This window comes from Procambarus clarkii, chromosome 56 (assembly GCF_040958095.1).
Source record: "Procambarus clarkii isolate CNS0578487 chromosome 56, FALCON_Pclarkii_2.0, whole genome shotgun sequence".
Taxonomy (NCBI): Eukaryota; Metazoa; Arthropoda; class Malacostraca; order Decapoda; family Cambaridae; genus Procambarus; species Procambarus clarkii.
In genome coordinates, this window is record NC_091205.1 from 22,192,657 (window position 1) to 22,217,206 (window position 24,550).

At 37.5% G+C, this 24,550-nt stretch overlaps 3 protein-coding genes across 7 annotated transcripts; 1 reads left to right on the forward strand and 2 right to left on the reverse strand.

Moving 5' to 3' along the window:
• Positions 1 to 770: 770 nt before the first annotated feature.
• LOC123770729 (tRNA (guanine(37)-N1)-methyltransferase) lies at positions 771 to 6,593 on the forward strand. Of its 4 annotated transcripts, none has more exons than XM_069305867.1 (3): positions 771 to 1,186; positions 2,811 to 2,911; positions 4,468 to 6,593. In XM_069305867.1, exons 2-3 carry the CDS (start codon positions 2,904 to 2,906, stop codon positions 6,089 to 6,091), a joined length of 1,632 nt encoding a protein of 543 aa, XP_069161968.1. In that variant the 5' UTR covers positions 771 to 1,186; positions 2,811 to 2,903; the 3' UTR covers positions 6,092 to 6,593. The 4 variants fall into 4 exon arrangements, with proteins under 4 accessions (XP_069161968.1, XP_045618812.2, XP_045618811.2 ...); XM_045762856.2 differs by having other exon boundaries at positions 771 to 1,128; positions 2,800 to 2,911; XM_045762855.2 differs by having other exon boundaries at positions 771 to 1,128.
• Positions 6,594 to 9,073: 2,480 nt separating this feature from the next.
• Positions 9,074 to 15,403, reverse strand: LOC123770733 (coiled-coil domain-containing protein 32). 2 transcript variants are annotated; one of them, XM_045762866.2, is made up of 5 exons: positions 15,252 to 15,403; positions 13,833 to 13,887; positions 13,384 to 13,522; positions 11,044 to 11,298; positions 9,074 to 10,054 (listed from the first exon to the last, which is right to left on the reverse strand). In XM_045762866.2, the coding sequence occupies exons 2-5, from the start codon at positions 13,836 to 13,838 to the stop codon at positions 9,747 to 9,749; spliced, it is 708 nt and encodes a 235-aa protein (XP_045618822.1). In that variant the 5' UTR covers positions 13,839 to 13,887; positions 15,252 to 15,403; the 3' UTR covers positions 9,074 to 9,746. The 2 variants fall into 2 exon arrangements, with proteins under 2 accessions (XP_045618822.1, XP_045618821.1); XM_045762865.2 differs by having other exon boundaries at positions 15,036 to 15,377.
• Positions 15,404 to 17,533: 2,130 nt separating this feature from the next.
• Positions 17,534 to 24,550, reverse strand: LOC123770731 (high mobility group protein B3). The gene is made up of 6 exons (XM_045762862.2): positions 24,424 to 24,550; positions 22,669 to 22,814; positions 20,336 to 20,438; positions 19,801 to 20,005; positions 18,460 to 18,584; positions 17,534 to 17,689 (listed from the first exon to the last, which is right to left on the reverse strand). The coding sequence occupies exons 1-6, from the start codon at positions 24,489 to 24,491 to the stop codon at positions 17,596 to 17,598; spliced, it is 741 nt and encodes a 246-aa protein (XP_045618818.2). The 5' UTR covers positions 24,492 to 24,550; the 3' UTR covers positions 17,534 to 17,595.

Sequence of the window (24,550 nt, forward strand, 5' to 3'; positions counted from 1 at the left end):
GATACGAACCCATGACATAGCGCTCGCGGAACGCCAGGCGAGTGTCTTACCACTACACCACGGAGACTACATCTCTTAATCTTTATCAATCTTATCCACTGAAGCCGTAAATGCCAAAACGCTGCTGAATTTTAAAATCCAGCTGGACACAGTCATCAGGACATTCAACAAGCGGCCGGATTCCTGTTTTCGTCGATGTCACTAGAGAGATAGTGGTTCTCAGGTGAATCAGGTATATACAGGCAGGCAGCCTGTGTATTAATACGTTAGGCTTATATCGAGGTCCCCTTCCCAGGGTCCAGTACCTATTTACTTTTAGGTGAACACTGATATTAGGAAGTAGAAAACGTGCCCAACCATTTCTGTCCCGTTCGGAATTCAAACCAGGGATTCCCGATGGTGAATCTAAAACGAATCCATTAATAATAACAAAGATATGGCTGGATATACAAAGATAAAGTATTAAAAGTATCAACACAAGACAGAACACGAAACAATGGGTATAAATTGGATAAGTTTAGATTTAGGAAAGACTTGGGTAAATACTGGTTCAGTAACAGGGTTGTTGATTTGTGGAACCAATTACTGCGTAACGTGCTGGAGGTGTGGTCCCTCGATTGTTTCAAGCGCGGGTTGGACAAGTATATGAGTGGGATTGGGTGGTTATAAATAGGAGCTGCCTCGTATGGGCCAATAGGCCTTCTGCAGTTGCCTTTGTTCTTATGTTCTTAGGACACCTCACTGTGGGATGTTCAAAGACTCTTGCTACACTCAAAGGCATTGGAACAGTACAGATGGCATACTATTAGAACCACAAAATACCATATATGTACGTTTGCATAAATACAAATTATTATTGTGTAATTCTTTCTTTTTTATTTTTACTAAACGAATGAGCTTCGGCTGGCTGATCATCACAGAAAACTGAACCAGTGAATCGCTACACAACCGCCCGACGAGACAAGCATCTCCATATTGTGTAAACTAGCCGCACGTGCAGGCATTTAAAGATGTTATGATCTAATTTGGCAAATAATAACCCAGTGAGCAACAACATGGAGATCACAACACTCTGCAGCTTGTGAAGTTATCGACAAGACACTTTGCTGTCAGCGGCTGACTACACAGGTACGTCTGCCTCCATACACTGTTGAACCTTGGGGTCATCCGTGACAACTTACCGCAGGTGATGTACACTTATTTCCTGTCTTTCCGAGGCTCGCCATCTCACTAGTAGGGTGGTTATAGATAGGAGGTGCCTCGTATGGGCCAATAGGCCTCCTGCAGTTACCTTTATTCTTATGTTCTTAGTAGTCTGGGTGGCTTTCGAAGGACCGCCCCCCCCCCCCTTTCCCCTTTATTTGACCATACGATTTTGTCAAGCTGAATTTTTTGAGGAAACAACAATAGCCAACACGTAAACAACAACAAATTCTAGTTTTAGTTCATTTATTAGCATTACATTCAAAATTCTGATAAATGTAAAGTTCTGAGGCTAGGTAATGATGATAGTTGTTCTTCAGCTATATCTTGTTCTGGTTAGGCCCCATTTAGATTATACAGTTCAGTTTTGGTCGCCGTACTATAGAATGGATATAAATTTACTTGAACGTGTCCAGGGTAGGATGACAAAGTTAATTCTCCAAATTAGAAATCGTTCATATGAAGAAAGATTAACAAAGCTTAAATTGCATTCACTGGAAAGGCGAAGAGTTTGGGGTGACATAATAGACTTTACAAGTGGATGAATGGACATAACAAAGGGGATATTAATAGGATATTAAAAAGTATCAACACAAGACAACACGAAACAATGGGTATAAATTGGATAAGTTTAGATTTAGGAAAGACTTGGGTAAATACTGGTTCGGTAACAGGGTTGTTGATTTGTGGAACCAATTACTGCGTAACATGGTGGAGGTGGGGTCCCTCGATTGTTTCAAATGTGGGTTGGACACGTATATGAGTGGGATTGGGTGGTTATAAATAGGAGCTGCCTCGTATGGGCCTCCCTGCCTAGGTTAGGTGGGCACCGATTTAGTATCTTGTTTTCTCTGCTGAGATGACTAAACCTAGATCTTGACATGAGTCAAGTACAGAGTTAAGAGTGTTCTGCATGTTAGCATACCCAGTGGTGTGTATCATATTATCAGCATAGCTAAAGCACGTTGGGTTTGCTCGATACAGAGTTTAACAGCATGTTTATTAAGATATTAAACAAGGTAGGACTGAGGACACCTCCCTGTGGGGTGCCTAGCTTGAAGTCTCTTGTTACACTCTTATACCTCTGGAAAAATACAGATGACTTCCTGTTGGATAAGTAACCCCTGATCCAACAAAGAATTTTTTTGTTTTGTCAGGGACTGGCAGTCTATATCCACTTAATTGTTTTATGTACTGTATATACATTTGACTTATATTCAGGTCAAATTACCCCCAAAGTTTGAATTGCCCAAATTACCCCAAAGTTCGAACTACTGACCCTCCCCAAGATGCAACTCCACAACAGTTGACCAACTCTTGGGTACAGTACCTATTTATTGCTGGGTGAACAGAAAAATTAGGTAAAAGGAAACTCTAATTTCTGCACCACCTGGAATTCGAACCCAGGATTACTGACTGAGAGTCATGAATGAACCCAACAGTACTACTGAGACCCTTCAGTTTATGAACAACTTTGTCATTTTTGCCAGGATGGGGGAATTTTCATTGATGCTTTTGTATCTTAAGTAACCTGAAGGCAATTAAGTATTGTATTAAACTTTTTATTTTTTTTTTAATGCAAATACTGTTATTTAGATTGTTTACAGGTGAGGAATAAATTCACTTCAAATAATGAGAACTGCATTAGAAACGGTAGATAAGGCCAGCAACACAGTATGAAGTAACAGTTTTCAGCTAACATGCTTTGGTGAGTTTACGTGCTATTTTGTACAGATGATGAGTATGTAACTGAGTGTTGACAGGAGAAAGATATTTGTGTATGTTATACAGTGCCTTAACACTGTTTTAGTCTTGTTTATTAGAGTAGCATTTTTACTGAGATGGTCAAGGAATATTGGTTTGTAGTCCACTGGAACTTTTAGTAATGCATTATACAGGCTAAAAATTTCAAAGTTTGTTGTCAATGTTCCTGGTCTCTCTTGGGCTTCTGTTTGCCTGGGCGAAGATTCCTGTCTTGGTGTCTTGTCTGTGTCTTGTCTTTGTGAATGTCATTGCCACTCTTCTCGTAAGTCCCATGTTTTCCTTCTTCTGTGTTGCTAGATAGCTTCAGGGAGCCACCATGGGGCTCCTTCAAAATGCTAGCATTGAATGTAATTAAAATGCTACTTTCAGATAGGGCCTTGGTGGCTTCCTGATTCACATTCTTCCCTTACCAGGTTCATTGGTTTGTCTCCTATCAATCTCTGGGGTGACTCAGAGCTGGCAGAAAAACTTGAACTCTCATGGTGCTGCCACCAATAGGTGGCCATTCACAACTAGGAAATTTGAGCTAATTTTTAGTGATTGATTTGGATCCAAGTGAATCACTAGTGTAGTCATTTGGATTTTTCAGTGTTTCATTTTCTGTGAACCTTTCAGTTATCTGTGTTGCTTTGCTTATGTCTTGAGTGTTTTCTCAGTGAGGGGTGATTGTAACAATTTCCTGCTACCTGTGTCTCTGTGAGGGGGCCCAGGTTCTGGCTCTGGTCCCTGGTAGGCCATACATGACTCCTATAGGTGATGTGGCACTGTAGGGGGAACCATCACGGTCAGATAGCTTCAGGGAACCACCAAGGCTTTACTGGAAAGAGGAGTTTAATTACATTCAATGCTGGTTTTTTACACCCAAGTGCTATCTTAACAAATGGGTTGAGAATCATGGCAGGTAGTCAGAAAAATTCATTGTCCAGATATTTTATATAATGGTAAGTTGAAGGACGATTCCCTTGCTGAGCTAACATCTAGTTGACTTTTAATTATAATATTTTACTTCTATGCATTTGAATAATTACTGTTATGTATTTATATTAAAAAAAAAAAAGCTTCTGGTGTTCAGTCAACCCGTCCTCTTACAAATAACTTCACTTTTTGCTTGTATGCACACTAAGGCTAAAAAGTGCCATACTAGAAAATGGATGTGGCTCGCGAAAGTGACGTACTGTCCCGTTTACTGTTTTGGGTGGGGTCTCGGGGTAAGTTTGTTAGGTTAGGAGAGGACACTTTAAATTAACAGTTTTTGTGAAGTTTTGAAACCTTAGAACTTGCTGCTCTACTAACTTACCAGAGGACCCAAAACTTGCTGCTTTGGGTACATTTCATTTGGGAAAATGAATTTCCACTTTCTAATATGGTAATTTTTGGCCGTAGCACATACGAGCAAAAAGCGACATTATTTGTTAGAGGACGGGTTGGTTCAATAAAGATAGGTATAGTGCTGTATATTTAAATGTAAACACAATTAACGTTAGGTTGTTTTTATTTCAGCGCTCTCCGGCATATCTGCTGTATCTCAAAACCTTACAGGTGTGCTGCCAAATGGTATATTGGTTTGAGGTTATTTGACTTTGCAGTGTTTGCATCACATTCCGTTGTAAAATATAGATCCAAAAAGTTTATTCATATAAATTCGGTTTTACATTGCACTGAAAATACAGAGAACATTATTAAGCTTAATCCATATTTAAAGCTCAGTGCTACTTTAGACAAACTTGGGAAAATAATGGATGAAAGTCTCCTTTCACCTCCAGCAATAGTTAGAGGAATGACTGTACTTGATAAAAAATTATTCCAGTCTAAAATCAGTGTTCCTTGTTTGGTAGTTAAAAACAGTGAAATAAACAAAGCACACAAATGCCTTAAAAAGTATTTGTTGAAGTTCCAGAAATTTAAGTGTGTTATGGATGATGAAAATGATCCAGACAAGAAGGTACTTCTCCTTAATCCTTTGTTAGTGAGAAGTTTTGAAGATGTTCAAGGAGTTTTGATGAATACTTGTGGTATAGAAGCCACATTTAATTACAAAGAAATTACTCTAAAATATGAAAACTGGAAAGCTGAAGCTATTTTGAAGGCTGTACTTCCAGAAAATCAAGAAGGGGCCCAAAGCTACTCATTAATAGGACACGTCCTTCACCTCAACCTTCGTGAACACATGCTACCATATAAACACTTGATTGGACAAGTGTATTTGGATAAAATCTCTGGTATTTGTTTAGTTGTTAACAAAACAAGTAGTATTAATTCTACTTACAGAAACTTTCAGATGGAAACTTTGGCAGGTAGTGGAGACATGCATGTTACGGTTAAAGAAAATGGCTGCACTTATTCAATGGACTTTGAAAAAGTGTACTGGAATCCTAGACTGTCTACTGAACATGAACGTATATTGAAAAAGCTAAAAAACTGTGACATTCTTTACGATGTTATGGCAGGTATAGGACCATTTGCCATTCCTGCAGGACGGAAGAAGTGTCTTGTTTTGGCCAATGATCTTAATCCTGATTCGTATTATGCTTTATTGGTTAATTGTAAACAAAATAAAGTGACGGACAAAGTTAAATGCTATAACCTAGATGGACATGAATTCATCAAGACGGTGCTGAAAGATGACCTCTTGGCAAAGTGGCAAGATAAAAGTTTTTGTGGTGATGTTCACATTACCATGAATCTCCCGGCTATGGCAGTTGAATTCCTCCCAGCATTTGTAGGCCTTTTCAGAAATATAGATTTACCTCAAAGTCCAGCTTTACCGCTGGTTCATGTATACATGTTTGCAAGTGAGGCAACGGAAGACCTTGCCATAAGCATGGTAGCTGAAAAACTTGGGTATCCTACTCATTGTCTGGGAGTCTCTAACAAAGGAAATCAGCTATCAGATGAAAGTTCAATTGATGATCACACGAGCTTTGAAGAAAATTCAAATTGCATTAAAACGAAATCTAACGATTTTGGAGGTCTTCGGAAATACGTTCAGGAGGTGGTAAATATACGAGATGTAGCCCCCAAAAAGTCAATGATGCGTGTAAGTGTACAATTACCATTAGAAATTTTGCTTAAGGGCTCAGATACAGTTGATGAACCTCCACTTAAAAAAGCAAAGGAATTGTGATACAGTATTTCTTGAAAACTTGTTCACATAATCTAGAATTTTAAATTGATACTGTACATTGTAGGTACATATAGATATGATCTAGATTAAAGTGGCATAATATAGTAATTCTTGGAAAACTTGTACACATGATCTAGAACTTTAGATTTTTAATACTGTATATTGTAGGTACATATCTATGATCTAGACTAAAGTGGCATAAGTCATATTTTAATAAGAAGAATTTGTTGTATATACTGTAAGACCAAAATATAATGACAATTTATATTATGTAATTTTTATTAATGTTAAATATATTTTATTTTCATTAAAAATTAGCATTGCACTTGACAATTTTTCATGCATTAATGACAAAAGTAAATAATATTGAGGCCTAGTATTTTAAAAATACTGCTCTGAGAAGTATTAATGTGCAAGAGCTATATATATATTAAAATATTCGAAGTCAATAAAAACTGCACACAGTGAACAAAATTGTGGTATGAGATGCAGTTTAATGATTTCCTTCGTTTAATTATCATATTTTCTATATAACCTTAGTCTACTGACTCAACAGATGTGAAATCTCATTGTGATCACTATGCTCCCACTGTACCTTGAGATACAGTACGTGGTCCTTATATATCTTGGTTGTGAGCTTGTCTTGCATTGTCCTTAATACAAGAGCCAAAGACAAATGTTTGGTACTCTAGTTTGGGATCAAAAACCATTTGCTCCTTTTCCTGTACATGCATTATTTCATACAAGTCAACACTGAAAGCATGCATAGATCTATGGTAATCCTTTCCTTTCCATCAGAAAAAGGGACGGAATTATTTTTAAATACATGATTCATCTTCACATCGTCACCTCAACCCATTTTAACCATAATTCAGATGCGCATTTTTTTTTTAACACTTTCGCTGCCCCGGCGGGCTGGCCGATGCACATCCCAAGGTAGGGCGAGCGATATTTATACTTTTTTTTCCCCACCTTTCTTACCTCAATTTTCGTGCTATGTCATTCAATTAGGTATCAAATTGTTTGCAATAGAATGCTCTATAGAAATATTTACATATAAGAACATTACCGATACTGTAAGATAAAGTACATAAAGTAAAGAATAGTGGCCGCCTCACACATGATGGTCCGGGTGTTGTAACATTGTCACTAGTAGAACTGCTATCATCCTCGTTTTTATCACCAGCATATATGATGATGTTATTTTTGAAAAGTGAATCCTCATACTCGCAGTACACTAGTGACCAAATGACTACTTCGTGGAACTGAAGAAATGAGTACAAATGATTTTTTGGTATCAGTTATGTAGTACTTGTATAACACAAAGGCATTATGTATGGCCACAGAATAGAAAATGTTGGAGTGCATTTTAAAACAAACCCCATAATAATCGGATAATAAATGGAATGTTTACAAATATTTTAATTTTGGACTGCACTGCTGTTCTCCGGATAACTACCATGGTGCCTCTGTTTTTAATCCGTTCCCATAGATGCATCAAAAACTGAAACAAATTTTCCCATAAGAAATAATGTAAATTGAATTAATCTGTTCCACACACCCAAAAATATTAACTTAAAAATACATTTTATACAGAATACTACTAATATTTTTCATAAAGAAAATAGTTGGGTATAAATATAAACCATAAATAAAATAAGTGAACATTTAACTGCACTTTACCTTTACTGGGGGGGACTAGTTGGTGTATGGGAGACAGTGAGGAGGGAGGAGCAGTGTTGGTGTATGGGAAGGGGGGAGGAGGTGGCGAGTGTTTAGAAGGACCGTGTCCTGCTTGCCTTAAATGCTGTCATATCTGCATCACTGGTTCCAGATTTTCCTTTCACACATTTCACTGCTTCTTATGTGGCAGCCAGTCAGTTAGTCACAACATGTCACTTGAGCATTCACAGTCAAGACCAGTCACAGGCAGTCATAACCAAAGGCAGTCAAGCATTCAGAGTTGTGGTAGCAACTGGTTAGGCATTTATGGTCAGTCATGTATTCATAGTCAGTCAGGCTTTTACAGGTGCAACCAGTCAGTAAACAATAAGAGTTTAATGTCATGTGCTCAGAAAGTCTGCCTCCCGATTCAACAGCTGGTAGTAAGGCAGCCCACCATATTAGTTTCTCCAGTTACTGTCCAGATATGGCTGGGAGGGGTACAGCTGAGGGGGTCCAGTGTAGGGGATGGAGGTAGTGGGTAGGGTCCAGTGTGCAGGATGGGAGGTGGGGTCTTGGAGGGACCAGGGGGTGACCTATTTGTCACCCGTCCTATTCAGAAGCTCGCCCTCTCATGCCACCCCTACCCACCGTTTCCTGCCAGCCACCTCCTTAGTCTACTATCTGCCACCCGCTTGTTCTGCTGCCTGCACGCCCACCCACTATGCCGCCTGCCCTGCTACTCATCCATTCACTCATTCTCACCTGCCCACCCACTCTCCCTCCATGTGTTCTTTCCTTACATGATTCTAGGGCAGGTATTTCTGAAAGATTTTCTTTCCCGCATCCCCCAACCAGTCTCCCCGTCCCACTCACCTGCCATCTATCCTGTCCCCCTCCACCATCCAGTCCCCCCATCTATCAATCCATCCTGTTGTCCTCCCAAATACAATATTCAAGTGTGATCATCACTAGGTGGTGGGATAAACTGATTGCGCCTCGTCCTGCCCCTCACCTAGCAGAACAGAACCACGTGCTCGTTGACCCATACATGTACAATATCAATAAACTTCAGCACCAAAACAAAAATAGAGTAACGAGTTGAATTTTTCGAAGAAATTGAGCTCGAGAACTGAAAAAATCGAAAACCAAGGCTCCACTGAATGTGTATTGATTTTAGGACGTCGATACCATTAACTGGATGCAATAGTGTTAATTAAGTGATTCGCCTCGCTTTATTTTTCATTCACACTGACATTGTTTCACAAGAAATTCTAGTGTCTTTGTCATGCATTTAAAAGTAGGAATATAAAAAATATATTAAAGTATTAATATATATTTTGTAATAAAATTATATATAACAAAGGCTCTGAAACATTTCAAATTATTCATTGGGGGCAAACAAATTATTTAAACCACAATTATCTTATCAAAGCTGGGGTGTGGGAAATGTAAAATCGCTATAAAGCCATAATTTTTTTTTTTTTTTTTTTTTTTTTAAGTTTAAATGAATAACTACTGTCTTTCCCACTTCCAAGTGCCACTACAACTACCAACCAATCTTTTTATGCTCTATTACAAAGACCTACTGTCACAACTTAATGCCCAACACAATTTTGTGGATTACAACTTCTCAGTCAGTGACTGATGTTGATATGCAGTAGTGCTGTATCCCCATTTATTATTTTAGAGCATGTATATAATTTCAATTTGGTTATATGAAAATAATGCTTCAATTTTAATTAAAAGGTGAAAGTTGTACCTTAACCTTTTTGTTAAGTTATGTATTAACCACAATTGTTAAATCATATTTTAGCCAGATTATTGCAACTTATCAATTGCAAAAGAATTCTATTGCTTTGATATGAATTTCCAATTATTAAGTATTTTAAGATGCATATTAGTCCTGAGACTGTGAACTAAGAGGCATTTGCAATTACATGATAATTTAATCCTAACATTTATATCAATTATTCACACTAGTAGCTATCATCTATTTTTCACCTTCATCTGATGATGGTTCTTTTAGATCAAATGGAGATTTTGCTGCTGTTACAGCTGGAGATTTTGTTTTATCTAAATTAATTTCTGTGCCATTATCTGCTGATTTAACCTCTTCATTACAACATTCTTCTAAAGAGGTTTTGGACTGATGTACGGGAAGGTGTGGTGCTAGAGCCTCTTCATCGAGAGCTTCATGAGCCTTGGCAAGAATATCGGCCTCCAAGAGACGACACAGCTCCTCAGGGGCAAGTGCAACTTTGTTTGGTGCCACTCTCCTTAACATAGCACCCAAAGCACCTATAGAAATAGTGAATAATACTGTTTATATTTTGAAAGAAAATATACATGTACTTTTAATGCATTTCCATTAGAAAATGAAAAGCCTCAGTCCAAAATTTGTTAATTTTTTAATTCCTCTAAATGTATAAACATACATTTTTACTGAAAATAAACTTCCTACATATAATGAAACTTTTGTTTTAAGAATTAACAATGTATAAAAATCTTCATCTGAACATTGAAATATGTGATAGTACTTAACAGCAAACGTAATGAATTACATTCATGAATGTAATGAAATGTGCTTTCCTGATGAGCCCCCATTAACTCTCCAAGCCTTGACTAAGTTTTTCTTGGTTTAGTGCTTCTCATAATTACCTTACCTCTACAAGCATCCAAGATACATCCTCCTCATCTACCAGGAGCCAGAATTGGGTGCTCTACTAATTGAGAGCCTAGGGATCAGTTATCTACCCAAAACCAAGACGAAAAAATGCCAGAAAGCACAGATGCAACAAAATAAGCATCTGCTTGACCTCTTAACAGTCAAAATGAAAACAATGACCAACCCAACAGGCTGAATGGTGGAGATAGACACTGACACAACTAAAGCCAACAAACACCTAGGAAAACTGCACACTGTGCAGCAGACTCTATGGATGGTTCCATAACATCCCCAACCTTAGATGAGCGGGGAACTACCACCACCAAACTGGCTGTAAAACAGGGCATGAGGTATATATTGCAAAAGTCATGCCAACCTCTCGACCTGGGAAAACATGGCAAAGGGAGGCACAAACTGACAACAGACGCAGGCGATGAGTCACAATAACGTGGCTAAAGTATGTTGACCAGACCACACACTAGAAGGTGAAGGGACGACGACGTTTCGGTCCGTCCTGGACCATTCTCAAGTCAATTGTTGATACCTGATTGATACCAGACAAATCAAATAAAACAAACTATGAGAGTGCAAAAGACTGAATGCTTAATGCTAGTTTATATACCTTGTGGATCCACTGTTGCAGCTGTAAAAGATGTACTGTGGTCACTATCGGGCTCAATTACATCACTATCGGTGCCAACGTTGTTAGGAGTATTCATTAAGTGGTGTGCATGGTCTTCTCTTGTGGTTGCTAAAGCATCAATGAGTCTGCTACTCTCTGTTTGTCTGCCAACATCTGAACGACCTTGAACACATGCTAATTTGCGTTCAAGTCCAGCTAAGTACTGTGAAGAGTCTTCGAGAGGAATGTAGTCACCTGACAAAAATTTTGCATGTAAAAGTGAGGAATTATTAAGCAAAAACATTGACTATACATATTCCTAAATAAATATAACCCATAATTTTTATCCAAATAAATGTTTAGATTAAAAAAAATGATTAATTACAAAAATAAATAGATTTTGGAGGTGAATGCCTTAGGTGTAATATAATGACAATACTAGTATATTTATACAGTGCAGAAGTTAGCACATCAAATAATCTTGTCCCCTTCTATAAGGAGAAGGGAGCTCAGTGAAGAGTATACTTTAATCCACCCTGAGGGAACCACTTGTTCTGATACAAAGAAACTTTAAAATCACTTCCAAACAACCTTAACCACTTGAAATTTGACAAGGATCCTTCTAAAACAGCTGAAGACCAATGACTCGCCTACACCGACTGCTACTAGATGTAAACAAGTTGAGGAAGAGGGCAAGCCCTGACTACTGCCTTGTGCCTTAAACATCAGTTTAGCTAGAATCTACAGAGCAACAATTGCTCAGGATAAGACTGGTGTTTCTTGAGACTTAGTCTTGCACAGGGGATTTCTGCTTTAGTGTTTGATTCAAATTTCTGATTTCCAATCTACAGTACTTGTATGTTACGTACACTTCAATCTGCCTCGCCCATAATTCATTTGCTAACACCTCTGATGTTAATTGCAAGGACTAACAGGACCACCAGTGGCTCTCTTCCCAAAGGTTGTGGAGAGTTCTTGGCTAGTTTAGCAACTCCTGAGTTAGATCTGGTCATTGGTGGTGATTTTTGGAATATTGTCTCCTTCCCTAGGCCCATGTTCTAAGATAATAATTTTGACACTATATTGATCGCCATTCAGAGATTTCAATGTGCCATCCCTTTCAAGAATCTGTGCCAAACATTGTCGGCTATTTTGTAATACTGTATGTGGGTTCATTACATTAACATGGGGGGGGGGGCAAAATATCAAATTCACACAAGCTGTACTAAAGAATGCCAAGTAAACCACTATATATAACTCTCGGTAATCACAGCTACTCTTGAGGCTATGTGCGCAATATGGAAAAATAACTACTACTGTAATTTCAACAACTCTTTACATAAGCTCTTCAATCTGCCTCAAGTCCTACCAAGTATGTTGCCATGTTACAGTCTGTCAGCTGTGCAGTCACATCTTGTGTAACACGAACAGATATCCAGAAGAAGGTAAATGGGATGGGAAAGAGATTAAAGTGAACTTAACAAGAGGGTGAACTTGCCTAGCTCCAATCCTACTCAAAGTTTTTTTTTACAAAACCCAGTACAGATTTGTATTAATAATGCCCTAACTATACACTTAAAATTAGCTCGATTTCCTGGTGTGCATAACAAAATTCTTTTTATGTTGTAACATTGTTTACTGATGTTGGGGAACAAATCTATGCATTTTAGATTAGTAGTAGTGAGATGAAAAATGTTATTGATGTCATATTCTGAGGGATAATTATCAGGTTAAGAACTTTAATAGATTTCTCATCACTAAGATCTTTCAGGTCTTGGAATTTAGCATGGCCTCAATGGTTCCTAGCATGGGTGTCAGTCAGTGGGTGATGCCCGTCTTTTTACTTCAAGACCCAGGAGAGAAACCAAAGCTTTCAGAATTTTGTTTCAATATAGCAAACATGGAATCAGTGGAACTTTAAATATTACAGGACATATCTAGTCTTTCATGGTCAAAAAAAGGATCTGAATTTTATAGAATTTTTACTATTTTATTTTAATAACTATGTGTTCTTCAGCTATAAAACAATCCAAAATATTAAACATACATGTCAATGAAAAATGCATTTGCTATATTCACACTACAATGTACATCATTCACTATGAATTAAGAATGTATGAATTTTAGTACAGTACTGTATCATACTATACTAATACTGTGTGTGTATGTATATATATATATATATATATATATATATATATATATATATATATATATTTCATTTTTCCATTTAATACAGTAACCAACAGATAAACAAGCAGGCTAAAAATCTTTCACTATAAATAAAACTTGCTTACTTTCATTAACAAAGACAATTCAAAGTGACTTATTAATACTTACTCTCTGCATAAAGTTGGTGGCTGCCTCCTCCAGCAGAAGTTGCTTGAGGGGGTGAGAAGGAGTCTTCGAAACCAAGTGGGTCTGTTCCTGAGCGATTAGTGTGTGAAGGAACTGGGCCCCATAGATCCTCATTTTGACACTGAAAGTACACATTAATTGAAAACTAATTCTCATAAATACAGTACTGTAAATTCACTTAAGACATATACAGTATTGTAATAAATTACTTAAAGATTTTGTAAAAAGAACTTCAAAATGCAATAAATATAGTTCCATTTTGTATATATTATAGTATATTCATGGAAAATAATATTCTATACAATATTTAAAAAATACTGTACAGTATATCAAATTAATGCACAATCCAAAAACTAACAAGTGTGATATTTGCAACTATACAGTGGTTATTTACACTGTCTATGGTATTGTATAGTATAAAATATGCGTACCTGCATTGTTGTGTACCCACGCTACTGCACAATGTGTGTATGATTGCCACTAAAACTGGAATAGAGGAACTTGGTATTACAGTAGTTACAATAACTGACTAAACATATCAGAATTAAACTATAATGACACATATAAATAAATAAAACATGAATACAGTAGATGAAAAGTTTTTAAAACAGGTCACTTGGCAACTCCCTCTCTTTGGCAAGTAGCCAGCTCTTCTCTAGCTTAATCAAAATAATCTTCACATCTCAAATGCAGTGGGGATTTCTCCAAATTGCCACCAGGAGGCAATGATAGAAGGAAGAAACTAGCTGCATATAGACTGCAATGTATTTTATCATTACCCCCAAGGGAAAAAAAGGAACCAAAGCTATCCAAAATACAATATTTCTGGTTCTGGACTCTAGCTAATAATATCTTGGGTTACAGAGTTTGTCCCACTTTCTGAACTCCCATTATTTAAAATGTCCCATTATTAATTTCCAGTCCATAGAGCTAAGAGTTCCACCACAACCCAGTATGCTGCTTTTGTTATGTGCCATTTTAGATCATCACGACATCACATACCTCATACACACTATGGTTAGGTAAGTTAAGGTTAGGATAGGTTAGATGAGATGATGTTGGGTTAGGATGGGTTGGATTGGGTTCGTTTCAAAGAACAGCAAACACAGACATGTCAAACTTTTCTACTGCTTTAGACCCTACTGAACCAATATGCCACTGCCATTTAGAACATAAGAACAAGGTAACTGCAGAAGGCCTATTGGCCTATACGAGGCAGCTCCTATTTATAACCACCCAATCCCACTCATATGCATGTCCAACCTACGTTTGAAACAATCGAGGGACCCCACCTCCACCATGTTATGTGGTAATTGGTTCCGCAAATCAACAACCCTGTTACTGAACCAGTTTTTACCCAAGTCTTTCCTAAATCTAAACTTACCCAATTTATACCCATTGTTTCGTGTTTTGTCTTGTGTTTATACTTTTAATACCCTATTAATATCCCCTTTGTTGTGTCCATTCATCCACTTGTAAACCTCTATCATGTCACCCCTAACTCTTGTATATATCTATAAAAAAAAAAAAAAACAGTAGCTGTCCAAGATCCGCCAACTCTTGGCAAAGCCAGTATCCAGCACCAGACACCAACTCCCCGCCCGAAGAACCAGCCAGAAAACGGGACTACCTACCTGTTGATTCCGTGGGTCGACGTCCCCGCGGCCCAGTTCCTGACCAGACCTGGTTGCTGGTCTCCTCAACCAATCTGTTCGATACAGTTGCACGCAGCCTGACGTGCAAAACACAACCAGTTGATCAGAAACAAAAATAATTAACTTCCACGTAACCCCAGGCGACAAAAACGTTCTCTTGAAAAGGAATGCCAGACAGAAATATCGTAACCTAACTGTCAATAAATGTGTAGCCGGTGACCTCCAGGCGAAACAGGAGTTCACTGGGCGACAAGGTTGTGAACCAGGAGGCCCTAACAGATGCAGTAGGCAGGCACTGTTTACTTTTGCAAGCGTTCTTGAGGCGCGGATTTCTAACAGCTGGCTTGTGCTGGCCGTCGCAACATGCTATTAAACTATTATAATATATTTTAAGAGATGAATCTACAAATGCTACACAATTTATTTGTGGTCGGCCTCGAGCCTATTGTTGAATTAACGATGTTCATTGAATTTTGTAACTAGTTTATCAAGACTAACATGCGTAGCTAAATCAATTGTGGGGTTCAGTCAGAGCCCATTATGTGCCTCTAACCTTTTTCACTACCGCCCACAGGATGGGTATGGGATTTCAGTTTAATTCACAGTCCAGGTGAATGGAACTAGCAATTTCATTTGGCACCCCTACTGTCATGCAAGTAGAGCCGCATGTATATGGATAATCCAGTATAAACCACCAACAAACTACTATACGCTTAGACTAGGTTTAAGTTTAAATACCTAAAAATTCTAAACAGTCACTAATTTCTTGTGTTATTTACACGTACAAAACTATTTCTAAATGCTAATCCTTATCTGAAACTCTACATTGTAATGTTATAGAACCTATGCGTACCACACCAGAAATAAATCTCAGATATCCCCAGTCAAACTAAATCTGTTTGCACACTGTAAATAAAAGACCCCAGTCGATAGCACTAATGAATTTTGGTTAAAAGTTAGGACAACCCTTTCTTTGTTTTATCCATTCTAGTATTCTACCGTATATTCCATGTACTTGTAGTTTCTTGTCAAAAGCTTCAGCAAAGTCCATATATACTACATATACTAGAAATCCTGTCTAAATGCACGTAGCTGGTTAGTTTCCAAAAAAATGTGAGCAGCAAAAAATAAGGCAGGATTTGTGTAACAAACCCATCGTTCCGTTGATTTTACTAGACCGTTCACCAAGAGATGGTGAATGATTCCCTCCTTTGGGTGCTTACGGGGATTAGCGTCCCCGCCTCCCTTCCTTATTATTCTCTCCGTGAGCTTGCAAAATCAAAACGTTTGGATGTAAGTTTTCTGCCATGCTCTTACTGCATTTTTTTTTTAAATAAGGGCAACATTTACACATTTAAAGATTTTCTGGAGGAGTTTCAGTGGTAGGTATAGTTCATCTGCCAGTTGTTCCTTTACGACTTTAGACTTAATTCTGTCCTCACCTGGGGCTTTTGAACCTTTTTAATTTGTTAATTCTCATTCTGATTATATCGCACTTTATGGGAATACAGTATCCTTAAATTCGTTCTCTAAACCTTCATCAAATCATATCCCACTAACATACATCGTTGTAAATACGATTTTGAACCTGCTATCATTTGGAGTGACCCTTTTAGAGGATTCAAGAGAACAAGCCTAGATCAGTCAAAACACATCTACAAGTGTCTATTACTAAATTCCCCTTAAAATGTTTAGTTAGTCATAGAGACAAAAGGATTTGTGTTCTGAACTGGCTATTGCTCTTCCACCATTTCATGATAGCATCTAAAGACATGGTTCACTCAAAGTACTTTCCATTTTGAGGTCATGATGGCCTTCTGCTGGTGTAATCAACATTGGCAGCTTGTACTTTATTTACATATACTGCATTCATAACTAAACAGATGGTACAGCCAATGTGGTACCAGAAAAATTAAGTAAAACAGTTTCACATGTACCACCGATGCCAAAACCCTCCCAGAAAAAGTAGCTCTGAAATCAAGCCAAAGAAGCTGGAATAACAAAACATTCAATGTTAACCGCTTAACACGTCCATGAAATGTAGACCATATAGCTCCTATGCCGGACAATCATCAAAGGAAATTCACAACACTTAGATCTGTTAGTTGAGTATCAGTCTCTGCAAGCACCAGAACGACCTGATGTTACAAGTGTCAGGCGGAGAAATTGAGGTGCACTTAGCAGTAGTCCAGCTGGTGGAGAATCACTGTGTGCCAGTTTAGTTATTGTTCAAGAGTTGTTTTGTAGTTCCATTACTTTTCAAAATATTTCTCGATTTGGATTGATATGTAATGCCCACGAGTTTCCTAGCTTGTCAATGAAACAAGGGGTTTTCAAGGAACCTTGTCTCCAGGAGGCAGTAAGCTATTCACAGATACCTGCCACTGTCAAGGCTGATCAGTACCGAGCATTAGCTGAGAAAGCTACTAAGGAAAAGATCCAGAAAAAGTTCTATTTAATATGGGAAAACTAGTAAGTACAGTATTACAGTTTATTTTTTACATTACAGTAGTCTTAAAAATATTGACCGATGGTGCATCTAATCCTTTTGTTCTTCTTGTCGATTTTCAAAGAGTTTGTACATTATCTGCTGTTTAGGACGAATAAGATCATATCTACCAGCTTTGGCCATCCTGAAAATGTAGAAAAAACAAATTAAATAGAAGTAAAATTTTATAATATTTTGCATTGCTAATGTGTTATTCATATATCAAAATAAATCGGGAGTATTTTCTGAGCTTCAGCTAGGACAGTTCAATATGAAACCTTAAAAGGACAGGCTGCTCACCCACCCTCCCTCTTTTCCCCGGACATAAAAGGGAAAGTTTCATTGTAACAAGTTTGTAACATCCAAGTCTTGTTCAGAAATTAAAGTGGGAGTGGGAGTAGTTTTATGTAAAGAATATGTAAGTACAGGTATCTCCAGTAAGTTTCAATCAAATTATGTTTACCATCTGTATTACTGTTTTACTAACTCAACAAACCTTCAATATTTTAGTCTAGGTAAATATAATCATGGTGTCAAAAACATATCCATAAACCCTGCACTGCACACAGCACTTCAAGGTACTACAGTAGACCAATGGTGTGCTTTGCATCTTAAGACTTTTTAGGTACAGGGAACAATTCAAAACTACCAATGGTAAACGAGGCTTACATCCTGTAACTCAGACTCTAGAAAACAGATACCATTTTAAATAAACAAAAAATCATCTACATCCATATTGGCTGCGAGAGCCTCAGTACTGAGAGAGCGACCAAGGCTGGAGCATGCAGCAGCAGCTCGCAGCACTGCTGTGCAGCTAGGGGCCACAGTACTACTAAATAATGTAGAATACCCAGTATTACCATTTAAATATGATACCAAATCACACATTATGCATTTTATCAGAACTCGACTTACTTGGCTTCCCAGTCAGACAGCTCATGCATATACTGTTCTCGTTCTCGTTTACTTCTCTCAACAAACGGTCTTTGCTCCTCTTCTGTCAAACTGTGCCATTTGCTGGAGGCTTCTATCAGAAATTCCTAGAAGGATATCATTAGCTTCAGTTATACTAATCTTAATTGTTAAGGAGGAAAACTATTTTTGACATTATTTATATACAGTATACTGTACAGTACATTAGTTTTTAGGGAATACACACATGCAGTTCTCCCAATTAATGGTTTGTTACACTTAAAAATATTTTATAACCTAGTTGGCAATGATTTAGATATATAACAACAAAGAATTCTGTCTTGGCAAAGCTGTATTTGATGGTCAATATTGTCCGTGATTTAATGCACTGATGCACTGAACTGCACCTCTTTGTAGCCCTTCAGAGCCGAGGCTAACGGCAAGAATCTAATAAATTGACAAAAATACAGTACCATGTTATTTCAACTGTTCCCTTTCTGTCCAATAAACCATTATTAAAAACCTTATTTCTACAATTACATTATTTAAACAAATTATGTAAGAGTAGAGACATTCACTCATTATCACCCCTATTCCTATTGTTTATTTAACAGCTCTCAGTTATCGACCTTGTTTATATGTAGGCGTGTCTTGTTAGGGAAATTTTAATTAAGGACTTCATGAAATGTGCAAACAGTGGAGGTGGCAGGTGAAGAATGCAGGTAGTGAAATAGTTATGAGGCCAGAAATAGATGAAAGCAATAAGGATAAAATGAAGGAGTAACTTTATTATTAGAAATAATGAAAGTGTGTAAGAAACTAGCAATGAAAGTAATGAAATGCCAATTTATGGGTGAGCCCCAGTGGCTCCCTGAAGCTGCTGTACTTTCACTGATAATATCACTGTCATATCAGCTGCAGAGTTCTATAGGCCTGCTGGGGATCAGCGCCAGAACCTCGCCTCCCTCAGAGAGGCACAAGGAGCGGAGGCATTTATGTATAGTATTTATGCCACCACCAGGGAGGGCACTCAGAAAATCAGTGAGACAAAACAGACCACTGCAGGCCACAGCCTCGAGAACAGCTGAAAGAACTCTTCCCAACAATGTCAACAAACTAATGAAATTTCTTCAAACTAGTGTAAGTTCATTCACCCCACCTCCTCCACTCATGGGGAATGGGGCAAGGCAGCTTCCGGTCAGCTGGTTAGCTTTTTTGTTTTTAATGATGGTCTGGAAAGATTGGTGTCACTGCTTCTCCCTGTTCAGTCTTATTAGAGGATGACACCCTAAGTTTTATAATGATTTTTATTAGTCAAACTTATATAACCAAACATTTAAATACCTTTCTGGTTAAGCCTGCCGAGTCTAGTGATGACAGGAACAAAATGAAAGCATTGCCAGGTGCTCTAGGCTTTTCAAGTTGTTCACTTTCAATCTTATTGTTTAACTGCTGGTAACGCTTTTCCTTTTTGCTTGCCAGATCCTTTCTCATATTTTTCATATTTTCAATATCCCTTGGTGTTGTTATTTTCAAATATTCTTTATACCTAAACAAAGAACAAAATAAAAGTGAGAGACTAATTCCGTAAAATCTAAATTTACTTTAGCTATTATTTAAAGGATCAATCTCTGAATACCTTTGGTTCCAGTATTAGATCATCCAAAGTCTATAATAATAATGAATTTAAAGGATGAGGGTAAATTGCACACCTCAAATAAAGAAAAAAATAAGGCTGCATCACTAACATACATACAAAACATTGCAGAAAAATGTAAAGTATACAGTATTGAATTAAATATCTTATTTGATGCTACAGGCACCTTCATTTAAATCTCTCTTATATACTTGATGTTATAGGTAGCTTTATTATTCTTACTTGATGTTATAGGCAACTTTATCTATATTATATTCTTGAATCCACTTGTCTTTTTCAACAGCACTAAGGTTTCTCCACATACGTGATAACTTGAAGCGTAATTCTGAAAATCATTAAAATGCCAAAAGTAGAGAGGAGACATTAACAGATTATGACTGAATTAACAGTGAAAACTAAAATGTATCTACATATATTTACAAAGATTGCTAAAGAAATTTGTAGTACAATATGGTATAGCACATGTGCAAAACCTTTTACATCCCCCATTAACCCTGGCATATGTGCATCACATCCTCAGATGTTAGACTGGTGGTGTGTACCACATCCTCAGATGTTCATCACATCCTCAGATGTTCGAGATCGGTGGTGTGCATCACATCCTCAGATGTTCGAGATCGGTGGTGTGCATCACATCCTCAGATGTTCGAGATCGGTGGTGTGCATCACATCCTCAGATGTTCGAGATCGGTGGTGTGCATCACATCCTCAGATGTTCGACTGGTGGTGTGCATCACATCACCAGACTATTCTGTACATGAAACACTGGTCCCAAGATTATTATACCCGGCAGAATTTCCTGGTTTATAATGGTGTATAGACATGTAGATATTTACATATAGCGTTTGTGTGAACAGAATAACAACAAAACAATGGGATATTTCATTGTTCTAATAAAATATGGTGCATGTATTACTGATACATACTGTATATGTTCCACACTGACATCATCTGGACTTCTTCACCTCACTACACCTAAAGTAATGCCTTACAAATTTTTAAGCAATTTTCTGATGAACAAGGCAGATCATTTTAATAATACCCAGTATAGAAAAAAAAATATTTACTTTTTTGTTGCACACACACTTATCCTGTAATGCTTGTGCCAGGAGTTTAAATTGGGAAATGGAATATTCAACTGATAACGTATGTTTTATGGAATATTTCTTTGAAGATTTAACTTTAAAGAAGTAACTTGATTTAACCCATAGGGTGCATGCAACACTGGTGTGCATAAAATACAAAAATTCGAAACAATTATTTTTTACTCTAATATTGTTAAAATGCATTTCCTGATCTTGGGAATACAGCAATAATGACAAAAATGGATTTTGACTTACTTTGGCCGTGGTGAAGCCTGAAAGTCTCACGATGATATCACGAATCATGTGCGCTCATCTAGCAAACGCCCTAGGGTGGTCGCCCCGAGCCAGCCATTAGATGGGAGTTGCTGCGAAAATATATTTTATATATTTACAGTACAGTATTTACATGTTTCCGATTTTTTTCCCGTTTTGTTCAGTAATATTATTCAATAGGGTGTGTGTGTTTTGAGAAATGTATACAACAAAATGTGTGGAACATCAAAATGCTCAAATATATTCATGTCACTAAGATACATCTATATTATTTACTTAGAACAATACAACATTAAATTTTTGTTGTTGTTATACTGTATACACACTTTATATATATAACTATGTACATTTACTTGTACCATTATGAACCACCAAGCAGTTCTGGTGGGTGTGGTAATGAAATTCAAGGTTAGCATTGTACCCCACACACTACTAGAAGGCTGTGCCAATAGATGACACAAAATGCAACACGATATACTATCCTCATCGCTAATTCTAGGCAGAATGTTGCTATTATCATCATCATTCTGATAACAATACCTGTAGTGTGTAATTTGATAAATTTATATAATAAAAATGTGTGAAACCTTACTATACTCAAAAATATGGTGCATTCAGATAATGTGTTAGTGAGAAGATAATTATCGTACTGTACTGTATATTCTTAGATCAAGAAAACAGTGCTTTTACTGTTATTGCACTGCATATATATATAAATTATAATATAATATAATAGTCTTTATTACAGTCAGGATCTTTTGTGATTCATCACAAAATCACTTTAGTTAATCATCACAGTAGTATCATCACATAAAACATCACAGTAGTTAATCTGGTAATTTTTTTCTCTAAAGTCCACAATATCAGGTAATCCTCCATTTCCCTCACCTACCTATACACACACATACATCAGTGTCATTACAAAAATATTGGCTCAATATCTATAAGGTTGTATCACCTTACTAACTCATCCACACACCCCTAGTCTTACATACAAACTCAAATGGTTTTAAGTGATAGCACCTAAAACCACTACAGAAATATTTTTTCATTCTATAAATTTGTGTAACTACAGTATTTTTTACTAGAAATGCAACGACAAAAAATTAACACTTTCAACACGGTAGTGAAAAGATCACACATTAAGTATTAAGAATAGATGGCTACTGCATTTACAAATATAAATAAGAAAAAAACCTTTGTAAGGTAATTCGGGAAATTTTCTCTCGACATCTTCTCGATGATGCTTGACAAATCGCAGATATGCAGTTGATGGCCGTTTGGGAGGTTCTGGAAGACCCAGCCTCTCGGCAATTGTTTGCTTGCATGCTACAGACACAAAACTATAAATAGAATCAAAAGGAAAAATAGACTGTTAATGCATTTATATTTTGAATTAAGATTAACATTTATAAGCACAATATGATTACGACTTTAAACACAAATTTTTTTTTTTAATATATACTGAACTATACTGTACATTATTATTATTAAAAATCCTGTAGTGCATCTGAACAAGTATGTTCACATTATATTAAAATCACAGAAGCTATGGGCAATTTGGAATAAAAAACACCTTGTGTAGGTAAAGAATCCTTAACTCGATGCTTCCTCAAGTTACCGACATTTTCAAGAATACTGTAACACAAATTGAAAACAATCAATACCTTCTGTATATGATGGCTATTTTTTGGCTACCTAACCAGTGAAGGGCTGGAGTGCCATAGCACAATTAAAGAAAACAGTATGAACATCAGAGGTCCATGGTTGTTCAACATATTCCCAACGATTGTAAGAAATATTGCTGAAACAAATGTGGACATCTTCAAGAGAAAACTAGATAGTTTTCTTCAAGAAGTGCCAGACCAACCGGGCTGTAGTAGATATGTCGGCCAGCGGGCCGCTCCAAGCAACAGCCTGTTGGACCGAGGTCTCACGTCTAGTCTGGCCCCGGGCCAGGCTTGGGGAGTAGAACAACTCCCAGAACCTCATCCCGGTACAATCCGGGTAACTACCTCTAAACAGTTGTAGGTTTTCATACATGATTAATTATCATGCTGGTTAATATACAAACTCATTCTCAACATGGCAATAGGCAATGTGCTCTACCATTGCTGTTGTGGGGTTCAGTCCCTGAGTCCATTATGTGCCTCTGTAACCCTTTCCACTACCGCCCACAAGATGGGTATGGGGTGCATAATAAATGAACTAAACTAACATTGCTGTACCACCCAGGATTGCTAAGAGAGTCTAGAATGAACCCAATCAAACTGAACCTAAGTTAACACAGCCTCACCAAACAATTCATACATTTTTACAATTAGAAAACAGGTTTTGTCGACATGACTGTTTGGTTTGGACTCTAAGGTCACATCGTCGGAGGGTCCCGGTAGTACAGTCGGGTTCGTTCTCAACGCACAATCGAGAATTCCGGATTCAAATCCCAGGCAGGACAGAAATGGTTTGGCACATTTCCTTTCACCTAATGTCTCTGTTCACCTAGCAGTGAGTAGGTCCTCAGAAGTTAGCTTATTGTGGGGTTACATCCTGGGCAGGGCCCATAATTCGACCTTGAAGGGGGAAGGGGAGACCTCGATAAAAGCCAAACGTGTATGAATACACTCTGGCTTCCTGTCCCTCAACGCAATGAATTATACCCAAGACAGTTTGCCAATAGACAAACTGTACCCTATAACTATAAAGTGCTCTGTAACCATGGATAGAGTACATCATATATATGACCTGAATGCCGACAGTATTTACATCCTTCATAACCTAATTTTTGTTAACGAAATAAACTTCGTGCGAAAAGTTTGTGAACACTTCCAAAGTACTCCATAGCCTGGAGTGGATAGGATTGGACAGCTAGGTTTAATAATTAATAATTTTATTTTTATACTGGCAAACACAATTTGGTCTTTGTTTCTATTAATTTTGAGTGTAGAGACGTACCGAGAGGCAGTGAGAGGCGAGACACAGAGCCAGCGGGTGAGGGAGCCACACACTCGCACCACCGCCATCAGGTCCCTTAGGCCACGAACGTGATCCAACGCACAAAACACTAACTAGACTATGGTCA